Source organism: Lepidochelys olivacea (assembly GCF_965140295.1).
Source record: "Lepidochelys olivacea isolate rLepOli2 genome assembly, chromosome: 3".
NCBI lineage: Eukaryota > Metazoa > Chordata > Testudines > Cheloniidae > Lepidochelys > Lepidochelys olivacea.
The window spans coordinates 20930603-20948880 of NC_140413.1; the positions used below are offsets into that span (position 1 = coordinate 20930603).

Consider the following 18278-nt stretch of genomic DNA (forward strand, 5'->3'; position numbering starts at 1 on the left):
CATGCTATCCAATGGGAGATGTTGATGAGGGAGCGTGTCCTAAGCCTCCACCCCTCTGATTGAGTCCAACACTAGAGTCTGGGTTGCAGGGAGGCACCTCTCCACTTGCAATTCACAGCTGTAAACCCTCTTCTGGAGGGTATTGTTTCTTACAAGAATGAGTTAGGCAGGCACCAACCTTCACATAAAATGACTGAAGGAGGAGGAGATGGTAGTGGTGCCCTCCCCAATAACTTTTGGCCCAGTTGTTGGAACAGTCACACAAGATGTAAGAGAACCAAGTTAAATTCCCCTGTACACACAATGGGGAGAAAAGAATTGAACGGGGGTCTATCACCTCTAAGGAGAGTGCCCTAGCCACGAAGCTATGTGATAAGATATTCTAATGTGGGGCTCCTTCAATCTCTCCTTTTTGAAGCTGTTCCACTTTGGATAAATATTTAAATAGTCACTGCGCCACAGAGAGAACGCCTATATAGCCTGATGGTTAGGGCCTCCATCTAAGGAATGGGAGACCCAAGATCCAGATCCCCTGCTCCAGTGGCTCTTTAGATAACTGAAGTGGGACGGCTTCAGTGAGAGAGAATGAGGTCCCACTAGATCAGATCCCACAAGATAGGTGGGAGAATGCTTATCCCCATCTGGTTTTTTGGATCATGCTGGAGATTAGGCATCTGGGAACCTGCCTGAGGCAACGTGCACACACCCAGAAACTTTAGGGGACTTTTACAGCAAAAATGTAGGCACCGAGTGAGTTTAGGCACTTTCAGGATTAGATGGCAACAAAGTGGGGGGTTCGTAGATAGCAGTGTGGCCTAAAACTATGACTTAGGTGCCTAAAGCCCTGATATAGGCACTGAAGTTCCTTTGTGGATCTGGACCCAAGTGCCCTGGATGTGAAATTGCTAAATAACCTAGCCTTCCCACCCTTGCTTGGGAGCAACCCACGGATTTGGGTTGGTGACATTTTGAAGATCAGTTCAAACATAAGATTAGTTCAGGTCTGCTACTAAATTAGATAGGCCTCAAGATCATTTGCAACAAGAATGAGGATAGACACTTCCACTGATGTTGATTGACTGACAAAAGTGACAAGGCAGTTTAAGGAGTTTTTCCTTATCTTTAGCTTTAAAGATTTGATTTTCTGACTTGCCTTTTTGCTTAACCGCCACTTCCAAAGACCCTTAAGTACCAGAATTCCTCTCCAATGAAATCCCTACGACCCCATTCTTAAAGTCTCTCCCTCCCTATGGATCTTCAATGGAGATCCCCTCTTCCACTCTCTCTCTCTCTCTCTCCTCTCACCGGCCCATTATTTATTCTGGCTAAGGATTGAACACAAGTTCCCTTAGGACACAGTTCAGGTTACTCCACTGTCAGCCAGGGAGGATCACCAAAATCAGCAAGAGGTAATTCCCTCTCTAGGGACTAATGCATATGCCATCATATGGTACTTGTCAGTGAAGTAAATTGCCACTCTCTCAAACATCTCCTCATGAATTTCCACACTATCTTAAGACCTCCCACTTTTTAAAAAAAATATAATTAGGCTTATAAAGTATTATGAATCACTTCAGTGAAGACAATTTTATTTAAACAAGATAACATAGTTTATACACACTTTAAATATATACTGAAAAAAGCTTTCAAAAAATAAATGCACCTAATTCTAACCAGATTTGAAATGTTGGTACTTATCCTTTTTCACACCATTTACCAACCACTTAAACCTAAGTGAACCTCAAAACGAAGTTAATTATTCAAAATAATTTAGCCATGGCTTGCCATATCTAACACATCAAAACTCTGGAGATTTACTATGTGTATTACAGAATGAGAGTAAACACAAGCTGTATTAATATATGCATGTATAAAATATTTGAACATACTATGTTTTTTCCAACATAATACAACCATTTTGTTGTAATATGTATATATCATGAATAGAAAATTAAACAATTATATTGTATAAGCAATACTAGGCAATATATACAAATTAAAAAATACAATCAAACGATTAGCAATTAAAAAAAGCTTTCTTATGATCAAATTTAATGAAACATAAGCGTCAGTTATATTTAGTATCAAGTTTGATTAAAAGACAATGGAAAAAAATACTCTTTAGGATTTTCAGGCTTAAAATATGTCAATTCCTTTCAAATACAAATACCTGAAAACAAAGTTGATTTAGTTAAATTAAAGTGTTGTATTTTCTCCCTTCCAATACATAAAGCACAAATGCTACTGTAGCTGGGATAAAAGAGGAAAATCAATGAGAGCTGCACAAGAGTATGCAATGCCAAAGCATGGTCCAACACACCTACATATGGTATAAACCCTACAATGGTTGCAGTCTAGATTTGGTCTTAAAGGAGGTCTTCCCCCCTGCCCCCCGTATTAATTTATTATATATATATACACACACACTCACAAATTAAAACAGGGGGCTGGGGCGGACAACACCTCCTTTAAGTCCAAATCTATATATATTACACTTTTCCATGTTTGAAACTTTACTAAAGACATTTGGCAATCTTTTAAATTAATTTATACACTTTCCATTTCTAGAACATTTGGTTGAAATTAATACACATTTGGAACTGCTGCTGTACAATGGTTGTCATTTCTATGCTACACTTCATAATATTTGGTTGTATTAGAATTACATACAATTAAACTGAAAAACGTGGCCACATTAACAATATTCTAATATTCCAAAAAAATCCAGTAGCCTGCCATAAGCGTTCCATAAAAAAAAAAATTAACAGTAAAATTAACAGCTGTATATGTGGCCGGGTCCTGTTCAGCTTTACTTAACAAAAAATCCCCAAAACAAACAAAAAAAAAAGATGACTTTTTCTTCCTCCATGTCCAAGGTTACATTTGCTTATGAGTACACCTATATTTTCTGAATGAAAAATGGAAACCCAGGGCCAAATTTTGACCTTGGAAAAGTTCAAGGGGAGCTTTGTGAACATCCAAAGGGTAGAATTAGGTCCTGAATATTTAAGGCCAGCTTGGGGCACCTTTTCTCATACCAAATAACACCCTACAATAATTCCCACTGAAATTAACAGGATTACTTATAAAATATGGTACAACTTTTTCATAATCTGCCCCTTAAGCTTTGGATTGTAAAAGTTAATAGTATACCAAAGCAAAAGACAAAGGACTTGCTGGAAAGCAGCCTACAAGAAGTTCCATTAGGTTATTATGTTAACAGATAAAAATAAAAATGTCCTTATCTCTCAAACTTTGCAAACAAATGCACATAATTCAAAATTACCTATGAATATAAAGGAATGATAAAATATAAGTTACTTTAACTATACGGAAAATGATTTTAAGATATTCACAAGCAGATGCAAAATGTCTTATCAGTTCCAATGCAACACTATTGGTATTTCATCATCCTACACACAAATTAACAATGATGAATTTCAACTTTATGCTTTTGTTTTGATATGAATAGAATACTGTAGTTTAATCTGAGTACTGAAACGGATTTTAGCATTTTAAAAGTATTTTACACCTATTTTGAATAGTTTACCAATGGCAACAAGAGAAGTTAAATTCTAGATGTAATGAGAAGCTTTCATATCCTTTATTTTCCCCAGGTGGCAGGACATCATTCAATCCTTCTGTATCTAGAAAATCTATAATTTCAGTATTTAAATTATTGGGGGGAAAGTTATGTATATCCCATAATACCCAGTCCATATTTAATATACATTTCTTAAATCTTATGTGTGTATAATACAGTAGCTGCACTATTTGAAATGTCTATTAAAGATGAAAAACATTTTCCATTCTAATCTACCATTTTCACACACTCATAACAGTAAGAAGATTTACACTTTTGGCCTAAAGTTCTTCACGCTGGGTCTCTGTCCAAATGTAAATTCTTTAGGAAAGTTTGAGCAAAGTCTCTGAAACCACTCTGGAGTTATGAGGCGTTAAAAAACCTCAAAACAAAGAAAAACAACAACATATTTTTACATAGTTACATTATTGGAAATGTCCATTTGTAAAGAGATTTTAGCATCCTTACATGAGAACTGATATTACAAAACAATCATTTTCTGAAACTGTCCCTTTTCCCGCATGGAAGAAAAAAATCTAAACCTTCTAATATCCATTCCAGTATATCAAAGATAGCAATAGGGCTAGATTCCATCTGCCCTTGTGTACACGCATTGTGTAGAGAAGTGGGAGTATGGAATTTTCCACCCCACCCCCACACTCCCAGGCATAAGGGCCAGGCAAAATTCTGGTCCCTACTTTGAGTAGGCAGAACCCCACAGCATGGTGTAAATCCATTCTGCCCCCAACTCAAGCTTCTCCCTAAATGGCACCATCTAGTTCTGAAGACCTTATCCCAGGCCAGGAGAAGTCAATGGACGTCTTTCCATTGAGTTTAATGTGTTGGTTCAGGCCCATATTTACTGATCCTTTTTCTAGAAATAAGGTACTAGGCACTAAAATTAGGTTCCTTTCCTTCATTACAAAAATACTTTGGTGTCATGTCTTCCTGGATATCTAAAAACAGAAATTAAGGCCACAATTTGCATTGGAATCAAAGGGAAGTAAAACCTATTTGAAATCAGAATGAGGCCTGAAAGCTTTATAATGTAAATAAATGTAATTCTTGCAAACATATATTACAGAGCTGAGGTAAAAGTTCAATCTATACTACTGTCCTGAAAAAAGTACTTTTAACATGAAGCTTACTTACTATTCAAATATTATTTTGATGCCACCTCTTTACTAATCTTCATTTCCCTCATTCTGGTGTTCATGTCAGCAGAGTCACGTGTCTCATTCATTGCTTCTGGAGACAGATTTTCAGTAAGACTTTCTGTTGAAATGGTGTTACATTTCTTATCATCCAAAAATTGCATAAATAATTTTTTGTCACACTTAAGTTCATCTTTTGCAATATTTTTGCCATTACTGTATGAACTTGGTTTCTTCCTTGGTCGTTTTCTAGAATGTGGTTTAATGGTAGATTTAATTCTTGAAAGTGTACCACAGGCATTTCTATGTTGCAGATCTGGTGTTTGCTGCTGTGCACTCTGTTTTTCACCTGGCAAAAAACTGCTTTCAGTACAGCTATGTTTTGGTTCAGAAATCTGCAGAAAATATGATTGTTGTGCTTCACCTTGAAGTTGTGAACATGGTTCAGTTGGTTTTGTATGGTCAATTCCAACAAGGCAGCATGTACTTTTACAGTAGACAGCATGACCGGCTGCAACCAAGGTATCTGCTAGATTACTCTGCTCACAAAAAACATCTACCTCTAGTTTCATTCCAGAACCATAGTGCTTAAACTGGAAAATCAGGCCTTGTTTACATAGCAATTCCTGAAACAAGAGCTTAGCTTCATCACTCCAGTGTTCCCCTTTAGCAGGAATCACACCAGATAAGGAGCAAGAATAAGATAACCGTGGTAAACAAATAAGTTGTTCTGGAACAACTTTCAGTTTATCGATATCTGAGTAGGGAATATATGCAGAAAAGCCATAATCAATAAACATAAGAACAAAAGACTGATCTGAAACTTCTATAACTTCTACCCTGTTCCACTGTGCTTCCAACCCAAACTTGATCAAACAACTTGCACCAGGAGTCACAAGGTCCCGTGGCAAAGTTGGCAAATTGCCTGGAAGGTCAGAAAGTAGCATAAACAAGGTTTTCATAGTGTCAAATAAGTCTTCTAATTGAATGCAGAAGTTTGAAGGATCAGTAACTGTAGTTGCAAATCCAGGGTATTGATTACCACTTTGGAGTAGTGCCCATGTAACTGAATTTATTCTAAAAGAGAGTACAGATGTCTTCGAAGCCACATTATTTGCACTTTCTGTACGATTAGGTTTGCTGATCTTGCCTTGCCCAGAGATCTGATTCAAATATTCCAAAAGTAGAATCCCATCTACTAAGATATCTACTTCCCATATACAAGAAGATTCCAAGTATCTCAAAAACAGAAGCTTTATTTCACGATGTGCAATTTTATTTACCACACAGTCACATGACATTTTACCTGAATTTTGAATCCAAATCCATTTACATGATATGGCTTGTTTAGGAATACACTTGATCTCATTACTGAGTACTTTTGTATTATGCAAGGATACCATTTCATGTCTACCACGATCCATGAAGAAAACTAACATTTTCTCCTCACTAACAAGCTTCATCACTTCTGATCGGTACCACTTCAAGGTGTTTTTAGATTTTGTCAAGCATTCCAATCCTTCTTGAATATTTTCTACTGCAATCAAACGGTTTCTCTTTGCTTCTTTGGCAACCATTACATTTAAATCCGAAAATGTTTGCACATTTCTCATTAATTTTACATGGAAATTTCCACATTTTGAAATATGTATTATTTCTGCCATTTCTAGCTGTCCAGGATATAGATCTTGGTCAGATATTTTAGAGAGAATTTCAGAGGTGTTTCTAGTCTCGACAGCCTCATATTTATTATGACCTCTAGAGTTCTTCCTTAGTTCTTCATCTTCAGCATCTGCATTTGTGACTGGAATGTCTTGTTCTGTATTAGTTTCCATATTTAGCATTGGTGTGTTCTGTAATTCTGAGCTGTCATGTCTCTGCATTAACTCATTAACCACAGACTTTCCATCACAAATTATATCTACCTCCCACTGTTGTTCATGTTGTTGCAAAAATACACAAGTGATTTGTTTATTATTTACTTTTCTGGAAAAGTAGAACATAACATTGCTGCTCCAGCTTCCATCGGGAAGAGTACTTTTTACTCTACTAAGGAAACAATGGATACTGAACCTTGGCAAAGTTAAGAACTTTTCTTGAATTTTGTATATTTTTGATGGACTCACAACTGCTGTATTACCATAGTCAATGAATTCTACCTCATAGGATTTTCCTGAGCTAACTGTTTTAATAACTGCTCTATATAAGAAACAATCAATTACATATTCTGCTAAAACAAGATCCCCTGCCACAAGTTCATTCAGGTAATTTTCATGGTCTACATTTATTTTTCCTTTATTTAGTTCTTCTGCAAGTTGAATGATTATGTTTTCATCCTCTGCAAGCTGAATATGGAAACTAGATGGGCTATTTATATTAGAAATGTACCCTGCTAACTGAGAATTCAGCTCAATGTTACGTGGAGGAAGATTGATATATTTGGGTCTATTTACCATGCCTTCTTGTTGTCCTGTATAATTTCGTTTGTTGGTGCAAGATTCAGTCGTAATATTTGCAGGTATTTCCTGCAAACTGAAAACAGACCAAAGTAGAGATTCAGGAGTAAATATTCCATCTGCATTTTTCTCTTTGTGTTCCAAAGATATATTCACAACATTTTTACAAACTGGCTTTTTATTGCCATGGAATGTTGGTAGTATAAAGGGCATATTGTACAATTTTTGTGGAACAAGCACCGTTTGTTCTTTATCTTCAAAATCCTCTTGAACACCAGTCTGAGAAGATATATCATGTACTTCAGTTTTTATTTCAGTTTTCAAGGCAATTCTCTCAATATTTTTATCTTTTGTTTTATTACCTTCATCAGGTTTTACTTTGTGTACCTCCTTACTATTTTCGACAGACTGCTCTGACCAACTTTTCACATGCTCCAATTCCTCTGTGTATTTTTTCCCATTCTCAGACAATAATTGTAGAATTTTGTGATTTATCTGGATATGTCCATCATACAGCTCCACACCAATCTGGCCATCTGACTCTCTGGATACTACTACTGCCTTCAATGGCTTACCCATGAAATTCTCCTCAAACCATCTATTGACTTCTACTGGAATTTCTCTCGCCCTAAGATCTGACAGATAACATTTAATGGCTTGCATGGGTGTCAATAGTAAATCTGTGGCATGATCTGGAATAGGCATTAGTTTGTCTCTCACTACCATCTGTTTATTCCCAAAGTCCACAAAATAGGCTAATAAATAGGATGATGATCCCACAGATGATGCCAAAGCTCTGTAAAAGAGACCATCTTCAAAATATTTGGCTATGCATAATCGTATTTTGCTCGGGTCATATTCTGAACTGTTTGGTATGTTACTAATCTCTGCAATCTTCTTCATTAATTTGTCTACAATTTCAGTGTTACGATTAAGCTGGCAATAAAATTTTGCAGGGCTATATATATGTGTTATATATACCTCCTCTTCACTTCCAATTTTTATATTAAAAGATGAGTAGCAAAAACTATACAGAAAAACTGATGGTTTAAGTGCTTTTGTGAATCCAAAAAATTGGGACTGGCCGTGGCCATGCTCTATGAGAAACTGCTGTGCACCAATAAATGGAGTCTGTAAATCAACTAAGTTACACAAGCAATTAGGCCTTATGAAAATTAGAGCATAAATGACACAAGTCAATAGCCCACTGTAAGCAGAAATGAAGTTTCCAAAATCCTTACATGCCTCTTTAGTCCAAATGAATGGGTAAAATTGTGGGGGTTCATTTATATTCTTAAGACTACATGTAAAAGCTTGATTTTCCAAAGTTAAAAAATCTGGAAGAATAGCTTGAAGATCCTTAAGTAAAACTCTTTCCTGATTACCATAGTCTACAAATATCACATCAACTTCATTTCTGGATACTTGTTTCAGAAAAGATGCTCTGTACCATTTCCCATCCTTGGAGTGTTTTGCAACACAGGCAATCTGTCCAGTTTTATAGGGATTGCTATGCACTTCATAATAACTCTGAATTTGCTCCATTAAATTCATTAGTTCTGGTAATTTGCTTTGCAACTGACAAAAAAAATGGGATGGAGAAATAATATGAGAACATATGACATCAAGAACTGCTCCTGGTTTAAACATTAACTCTTTATAAGAGCCGATAGGGTCACTTCTCCCAGATATTATACAATGCTTTTTGGAAAGAGTACTTTCCCAACTTGGAAAAGATTCAAGAGACTCTCTTGCCACAGAAAAACTGGTTAATAACCGTTTGTTTTGACAGATATTTCTAGTTGCTGATACTTTACTTTTAGGTATGACATACGTACCTGGTGTATTTATATATTTTTTCTTTTTGTTTTTTGAATTTAGGCATTTAGAATTTTTCACAAAGTTCAAAAGAGAATCCGGTTTCACTTCCCAGTACTCAGCATATCCAGCCTGAACCATAAGCGTGACAACATCCATTTGTTCCAAGCCATTCATAAATTGGGCATTAACAATGTACTTGTCATTTTGCTTTGCAATGACATAAAGCAAGAGCTGTCTGTCAAATACAACCTGTTTAAAGAAATCAGTTTCTTTTTTAACCCATACATCCTCAATGGGAAATGCATGAGCAAGTGCACAATGCATGGCAAGTGCTGGTAATTTACAAAACTCTGGAAGCAAAGTTTTCACATCATGAACAGGTACGGTATCTGTATTTCCAAAATCCAAAAAATAAACATTAATGTTTACACCTTCCACTTCAGTGATAAGTCCCCGATAGTACACCATATCTTTCCTATACCGGGCACAGCAAGGTAACCCAGGCTTTGGGTTTTCAACAATCTTATCATAAACTCCATATCTATTATACACATCTGCAATATTTTTCATCAAAGTCTGAAACTCATTGTTATAGTCATTAGTTTGAACCCAGAAGTTTGATGGATTCAACACATATTCGACAAAAGCAACATGAACAGAATCTATTTTCATTTCTACTGTTTTGCAATAGATTGATAAAGAAGGGTCCTTTTCAATTAAGCAGTTTCCCACTTGCTCTGTGTTTCCAATCAAACTCTCAACTGAAACACAGATCTCTTCATAAGCTTTGACGTCTCCCAGTATATTAGTGATATTTGTACTAGAAACTAGGGAACATGCTTGAACTACCTCATTCACCTGTGGTGGATATTTAGCATTAACTTCAGATTCTTCACTATGTAACGTAACATAATACAAACATTCATTGGCATTGAACAAATCAATGCTGGCATACACAGCAATCTGTCCTAACAAGGCCTGTCTAAATTCTTTCAGTTGAGTATTTCTTTTTACAGCTGCACTCTGATCACTGAAACATGACAGTGCACACTGAAATGAAATCATTGGTAAGGAAGTGAATACTGGTTGAAGTTTCAGAACATGATTGGAAGGCACAGCTTCACTGTTGCCAAAATCCATGAACCAGACCTTTACTTGGTCATCAGAGAGGAGCTGCTGTATCACTCCTCGGTGCCACTGTCCTTTTTGTCTTTTTGCAGCACAGAGAGCTCCAAAACTATCACAAGTTGGAACATTTTCCCTACTGACAGCTTCATAATGCAAAGTCATTGTTGTTGTCAAGTCTTCTAGCCCTTTCTGCCATTTTAGCATCTGACAATAAAATTTGCTTGGACTGATTGCAACAGTTATTTTTACCTTCTCTATACTGCCAACAGATAAAGAAGGCAGGAATCTATCCAGAATTGGCTGAAACTCTGGAAGATTTTCTGCATTGCTGAAAGAGGATGACTCTGGCCTTGTGTATTTCTGTTGCAGCAAATCTGGCATTTGTTTGCAAAGGAGCTCTTGGGGTAATTCCTTTAACATTTCTACAATAAGACGAAACGAATCTCCATCAACAAGTTTTCCTAACTGCAGTTCAAGAACATCGCTAGTGACTTTTGGTACTTCCAGGAGAAACAATTGGTATGGTAAAATAGCTTGCACATGACCTTTAATCTGTAATCCTATTAGAGAAGAAAAATAATTTAGAGCTTTTGGACCCCATTTTTTCCCTATTGGAAGTATGTTTGCAAAAACACCACACACCATCTTTGGAGGCAGTTGGAACAATTCACCACATGCAGAAGCAACATTTATTTCATTAACTATTAGCACTTTCCCAATGTCTATGAGAAACACTTCATAGATTTCTTCTCTTTTTTCCAGCACTCTTCCTCTGTGCCATTCTCCATTTATGTCCTCCACCAAACAAAACTCGCCAATGCCAATACCGTCCTTTACTTTTGATATATGCTGTATTTCCTTTTGCAATATGTGGTAATCAAAGTCGTATTCTGTCTTGTATTTCCCCTGAAATGTCACAAGCACTTCCTTTGGATGGCACTCTATGTGAGTTACCTTCAGATCCATGTCTAAAAATTTTGGTGATGGAGACAAAGAATCCATTGTCTACAAAATAAAAATAAGATCAGTTTTGATAATCATCCGGATTTCAATTCAGTTTTTTTACATTAACCATATTTAATTTCTTAAAGCAATTTGTATTCAGTATATTTTTAACAGTGCATTTTGCACAAAATAAATAAAAACATTAAATAAATGTTTACTGATTTTAATTCTAATTTTTCTATTTCTCGAGGTACATTTGGCACAATTCTCCCTCAGATGTTGTCTGCATGTGTTCTTCATAGACAAACAGTGTGTCCTGGGCTTACTATTGTGCTTTCTGACTGGCTTTATCACCTTATATGGAGCAATCCAAAGTGATCCTCAAAGAGACAAAAATCCCTCATCTCTATTCATTTTATAATAGACACATCTGCAAAACAAGAACACAGGAGGCTCAGTATTTCTCCACAAAACAAGAAGTGGAAGTGACATTTCTCTGTCATTCATGTTATTTCTGCTAATTCTACAACTGGACTGCCTTTCACACTGCAGATAGTCTGCAGACATTCCAGGGCTTTCACAGTGGGACTCAGGAGCTGAACCCCACACACCTGACAGCTCATCTGAAGGTTTGACTCTGTTGAGAAGACAAATCACAAAGATTCAGTGCTCTGTTTTAACAACTTTTTTTTTGTTATTTACACTGAAGTATGCTCCTCCACTTCTTGCTATTAGTTTTATTTGAGGGATTTTTATTTCCTCAAGACACGCGCATTTCTCTCCCCCCAACTCCTTCCTCCTCCTCCTCCTTCAGGAGGATCAATCTGTGGTCCTGTGTAGTAGTGTTTACCTCTTTTGATGGAATTACAACTTTTAGTATAGCTGCAGATGTGTTATTCTTTATAATGTACTTCCCATGTCTTTTTGGAGAAATAATTGGAAGTCACAGTTCTACCAAAGAAAACAAAGTTTTATGTTAATTATATGCTGAATACCTCTTTTACTGTACTTACTTGTAGCATTCCATAACATAACAGTAGATTAAAAAAGTAAATATTTTCACATCACTTTTTAAACAAAATGCCCTGACCCACATTTAACCAAGTCTCCAAGGTTCAGATTGACTAGAGCTTTATTCAAATTTATTGCTACTGATCTGACTTCACATTCTTTAAATCAATATCATGCCCCTGCAGTTTCACACCACCACCACCCATGCCTATATACGATAATCCAGTTAATAATTAACAATAGATTGTCAAACACATTTGCCCACTGTCCTAGAGCAAGCTGGTAGGAATCAATCCCTGTCAAGCAGAGGCTTAGTTTCTCAGAAACTAAACTTTACATTTTAAAAAAATATGTATTCCTAGCTCTTATGGAGGAAGGTAACATAAGAACACAAGAATGCCCATACCAGTGATTTATCTGGTCCAGTATCCTGTCTGCTGACAGTGACCAGGGCCAGATACTTGAGAAGGCACGAACAGAACAGGGCAATTATTGAGTGATCAATCCTCTGTCATCCAGTCCCAGCTTTTGAGGTTTAGGGACACCTGAGCATGGGGTTGCAACCCAGACCATCCTGACTGAAGCCATTAATGGACTTATCTTCCATGAATTTATCTAATTCTTTTTTGAACCCAGTTATACTTTTCTGGCTTTCACACCATCCCCTGGCAATGAGTTCCACAGGTGGACTGTGAATTGTGTACACCATAGATTTTTATAATGGCATTATGATATTTTTTGTCTTAGCTATCCCTTCTCTAATATCACTTCTCTAACATTCTGCTAGCTTTTTTGACTGCTGCTTCACTTGGATAAGATGTTTCCGGAGAACTATCGACAATGACTCCAAGATCTCTTTCTTGAGTGGTAACAGCTAAATTAGAGCGTGTCATTTTGTATGTATACTTGGGATTATGCTTTCCAATGTACATTACTTTGCATTTATTAACACAAAACTTCATCTGCCATTCTGTTGCCCACTCACACAGTTTTTTAAGATTCCTTCACAGTAAGCTTTTATCTTAACTATCTTGAGTAATTTTCAGAGTAGCAGCCGTGTTAGTCTGTATCCACAAAAAGAACAGGAGTACTTGTGGCACCTTAGAGACTAACAAATTTATTAGAGCATAAGCTTTCGTGGGCTACAGCCCACTTCACTGGATGCGTAGAATGGAACATATAGTAATATGTAATATATATATATATATACACACACACACACACACACACACACAGAGAAGGTGGAAGTTGCCATACAAACTGTAAGAGGCAAATTAATTAAGATGAGCTGTTATCAGCAGGAGAAAAAAACTTTTGCAGTGATAATCAAGATGGCCCATTTAGACATTTGACAAGAAGGTGTGAGGAGGATACTTAACATAGGGAAATAGATTCAATAAATGGAGTGACCTAGCAACTCCTAGTCTCTATTCAAAGCCAAGCTGATGGTATCTAGGTTACATATTAATTCAAGCTCAGCAGTTTCTCGTTGGAGTCTGTTTTTGAAGCTTTTCTGTTGCAAAACTGCCACCCTTAAATCTTTTACCGAGTGGCCGACCTCAGCAGCAGCCCCAGCCCCACACCCACCGGCCAGAGCAACCCCAGCCCCAGCGCCTCTCCCTTTCATCAGTTAAACAATATAACTTTAATTAACTGGTTAACTTTTTAAACAGTGTTTACATCCTTAGTATCCACTATGTTAAAAGAGAGAAATGTCTTTATTTCTGTTAGTATATTAGTATATACTTGTTTTTCAGCCTGAGACAGAATTTTGAGTTTGACTTTTTGATACTCTTATATCTTATACTAATATGTGTAAATAAAGGACAAAGACACTATATGTTATGTCTGCCCACAAGCAGATGGGTTGAAAAGAGATGGAACTGAAGTGTTACAGGCTGTGGTGGGAGTGTACTCTATGAGCATACAGTGGAAGGCTGCCTGACTCTTTCCTCAAGCCAAGGTCAAGCAACCAGTTAGGGGGGTAAAGGGGGTTGTGGGGGGAGGCATAAGAAACACTAAAAGCCAAAGAAAGGCCTGGCCTTGACCACAAGCACAACCTCACTCCTTACCCTTCGCATGGGATATAAAAGAGGTGGGATGAAGACCCCATACCCATACCCCCAAAAATGGCACATAACCATAAATTGTAAGGGGTGGGACTGTAGGCGTGCATTGTAGGTATATTTGGACCTGCTAAGAAAGAGGAGACGGAAATGGGGACACAGGCAAGGCTCTACGCAGTCAGAGCTGGAAGGGGGGCATGGGGTAAATGTTCTGAGGCGTCAAGAGCTGGGAACGGAACACTGGGAAACAGACTCTGCCGGCATGTAAAGTTATGGATATGCTTGCTGCAAACTAACCCCTGCCTGCACTTCAGACTTCTGTTCTTCTGCTTTCTGTCTGCATGACAAGAACGAGGGGAGAGAGTGTAAAGGGAGGGCCCTCTAACAACTTCTATGGGCCTATGATAAATGGATTATCATGTTTATTACAATGGTGCAGAGTCAACCAGAAACAGAGCCCCATTGTGTACATAGCAAGACACATTCCCTACAGAAAGACACTTACAATCTAAATACACAAGCCAGACAAAATAGAACTAGAAGTAACGGAGGAGGAAAAGGACCTTGGAGTATTGGTTGATCATAGGATGACTATGAGCTGCCAATGTGATATGGCTGTGAAAAAAGCTAATGTCGTCTTGGGATGCATCAGGAGAGGTATTTCCAGTAGGGATAAGGAGGTTTTAGTACCGTTATATAAGGCACTGGTGAGACCTCACCTGGAATACTGTGTGCAGTTCTGGTCTCCCATGTTTAAGAAGGATGAATTCAAACTGGAACAGGTACAGAGAAGGGCTACTAGGATGATCCGAGGAATGGAAAACTTGTCTTATGAAAGGAGACTCAGGGAGCTTGGCTTGTTTAGCCTAACTAAAAGAAGGTTGAGAGAAGATATGATTGCTTTCTATAAATATATCAGAGGGATAAATACCAGAGAGGGAGAGGAATTATTTAAACTCAGTACCAATGTGGACACAAGAACAAATGGATATAAACTGGCCACTAGGAAATTTAGATTAGAAATTAGACGAAGGTTTCTAACCATCAGAGGAGTGAAGTTTTGGAATAGCCTTCCGAGGGAAGTAGTGGGGGCAAAAGATCTATCTTGCTTTAAGATTAAACTCGATAAGTTTATGGAGGAGATGGTATGATGGGATAACATGGTTTTGGTAATTAAATATTCATGGTAAATAGGCCCAATGGCCTGTGATGGGTTTTTAGATGGGGTAAGATCCAAGTTACCCGGGAAAGAATTTTCTGTAGTATCTGGCTGATGAATCTTGCCCATATGCTCAGGGTTTAGCTGATCGCCATATTTGGGGTCGGGAAGGAATTTTCCTCCAGGGCAGATTGGAAGGCCCTGGAGGTTTTTCGCCTTCCTCTGTAGCATGGGGCACGGGTCACTTGCTGGAGGATTCTCTGCTCCTTGAGGTCTTCAAACTACAATTTGAGGACTTCAATAGCACAGATATAGGTGTGAGGTTTTTTTTAGGAGTGGTGGGTGAAATTCTGTGGCCTGCATTGTGCAGGAGGTCAGACTAGATGATCATAATGGTCCCTTCTGGCCTAAATATCTATGAATCTATGAAAATGAACCATGTAATATCAGTAGGGCCCTACCAAATTCACAGCCATGAAAAACACGTCACATAGCATGAAATCTGGTCTCCCCAGGTGAAATCTGATCTTTAGTTTTCTTTTACTCTATACTATTCAGATTTCATGGGGGAGACCAGTGTTCCTCAAACTGGTAATCCTGACCCAAAAGGGGGGTCACAAGGTTATTTTAAAGGGGGTCACAGTATTGCCACCCTTATTTCTGAACTGCCGTCAGAGCTGGGTGACTGGATAGTGGCATCTGCTGACCAAGGGCCCAGCTCTGCAGGCAGCAGCACATAAGGAAGGGTAGGAATACCATACCATTTCATCCTTTCTTCTGTGCTGTTGCTGGTGGCAACTCTGCCTTCAGACCTGAGCTCCTGGCGTGCAGCTGCCGCTCTCCGGCCACCCAGCTCTGAAGACAGCACAGAAGTAAGGGAAGCAGTACTGATAGGGAAAAAAACCCAGAAAATGACCCTATAATCATGTAAAGCTACGCTGCTGTCTTTTTTCTATGCTCATCTGTCCTTTCTACTTTGTTTATGGATAGAAAGAATGTGAACTGTGTGTAACCTGCACTCCCTGCTTTTGGGGAGAGAATTCCTTATACAGATAAGCCTCCATGCTCGTACCTACCCCAGAACTTCAAACAGACTGGGTTAACCGGTTCGAACTGGAAGAGATATCACAATGTATGTTGAACCAAGCTATAAAAGCTCATCCCTGTTCTTTGTTCGAGGCTTCACCATTTTCCTCTGAAAAGGAATTGGTGAGCCCTTCAGCTGTCGTATTTGCTAGCAATAAAGTGCCTCACTTTATCAAAGAGCCAAGACTCTGTGTTTTGTTTGGCTAATACAGAAGTCCAGGGAAGGCTACCCTCCTAACCCTAGACGGGAGGGGAACCCTTTTTCCCTAACAGTACTGAAACTCCCCTACAATAACCTTGCCAAAAAAAAGCAACCCACCCACGCCTTTTTGAGTCAGGCTCCCTATAGTTACAACACTGAATTTTCAGATTTAAATATCTGAAATCATGAAATTTACGATTTTTTAAAATCATATGCCCATAAAATTGACCAAAATGGACCACGAATTCGGTAGGACCCTAGATATCAGGAATTATCTTTCTTTCTCATATTGTAGGGAAAATTAACTATCACAGCCCTTTCTTTTGGTTACTTAAATTATTACCGCAGGGAACATATTCATTTCCTGAAATGACAAACTACTCATCACATTTAAAGCTTTCTTGTTTAGTGTTTGGCCTGATTCAAGATCACTAGCAACATTCTTTTACTAAGTGAAAGAAATCTTTGAAAAACAAAAGAGTTGCATAAACAAGACTCTCTTACTCTAGAAACAGGTCTAATCTGATGACAGGAACAAACAGAACTTCAGTTACAGGCAACAAAGCAGCGCCTCGGTGTTAAGAAGTGTCTCCCCCTTGATCCAAACGCAGAAAAGGCCTTGAGAGGGGAAAAAAAATGGTTTTAACCAGTCTCCAAGGCCGTGCGTGGGTTATAATGACAGCACCACCCAGGGTCATTAGACTCACAGCACAGCCAGCGGACCCGTGACCTATCCGGCTACTAACCGCACCCCCGGCCCCGGCCCAAACCCAGGCGTCCAAACACCCATCTGCCCTTTGAGACGGTGGGAGAAAATTCGCCCATCAACACTTTTAAAGGATCGTGTCTGCAACTTTCCTGGCCGCGGACCAGCCCGGCCTACTCGGAACGGAAGGCGGGGGCCGGCAGCACGCGCGCCGGACAGTTAACGGGGCTTTCGCGGGACGCGGCAGCGCGAGGCGCCGCAGCGGTTCTGCCCGCCGAGCCGCGCGCTAGCCCTGGGCTTCGCAGGGAGCAGGTGCCTCAGCGGGGCTGGAGCTAACGGGGCTACGGAAGGGATGCGGCGGCCGCAAGAAGGACGCCCGAGCGGCTGCTCCCTTACCCGCGGTTGGACGGGCTCTGACGCCTGCGCTAGGCGCCGGGGCTGCAAGGAGATATCGGTCTGCGGGCGCCACCCAGAGCTGGCAAAATGGCGGCGCGACTGCCCGTGCCGAACGCCGCTGTGCCGGGCGCATGCGCCGTGGGCCGCGCTGACGCCAGCGTGGGGCGGCTGAGGCGGAGTGGGGTGGGAGGCGGGAGTGGGCGCTTGAAGGTTCCTCTGGCTCTCGCTGCGGTGGGGGTGGGCTGATGCTGGGCTATGGACTCCCTGCGCCTCCCACCCTATTCACTCACAGGGGTCTTCAGCATGGGGCTGGGCGTGGCTGGCTGGGCTCCCCCAGACCCCCAGGCTTGCTTCCCCAGGCCCGTCTCCAGAGTGGGGTCAGGCCAATATCCAGCACCTCTGAAAACCCACCTGGAAATCCACCCTGCTTCTGCAAGCCCATCCAGGTGTGGGCCATGACTGTGCCCACCCGGCGCTCCGCGAGCTGCCCCCTTGGGTTCCCATTGGCAGCCTCTTCCTCCTCCCAATAATGAGCAACATCCAAGTCCATCCAAAACATAAGCAC

At 39.6% G+C, this 18278-nt stretch overlaps 1 protein-coding gene across 2 annotated transcripts; it reads right to left on the bottom strand.

Annotated features, from left to right (window-relative positions):
- Positions 1-4681: 4681 nt before the first annotated feature.
- TDRD15 (tudor domain containing 15) lies at positions 4682-17822 on the bottom strand. 2 transcript variants are annotated; one of them, XM_084622309.1, is made up of 4 exons: positions 17714-17822; positions 17116-17229; positions 11938-12038; positions 4682-11147 (listed from the first exon to the last, which is right to left on the bottom strand). In XM_084622309.1, exon 4 carries the CDS (start codon positions 11142-11144, stop codon positions 4746-4748), a length of 6399 nt encoding a protein of 2132 aa, XP_084478435.1. In that variant the 5' UTR covers positions 11145-11147; positions 11938-12038; positions 17116-17229; positions 17714-17822; the 3' UTR covers positions 4682-4745. The 2 variants fall into 2 exon arrangements, with proteins under 2 accessions (XP_084478435.1, XP_084478436.1); XM_084622310.1 differs by lacking the exon at positions 11938-12038.
- Between the last annotated feature and the right edge of the window lie 456 nt (positions 17823-18278).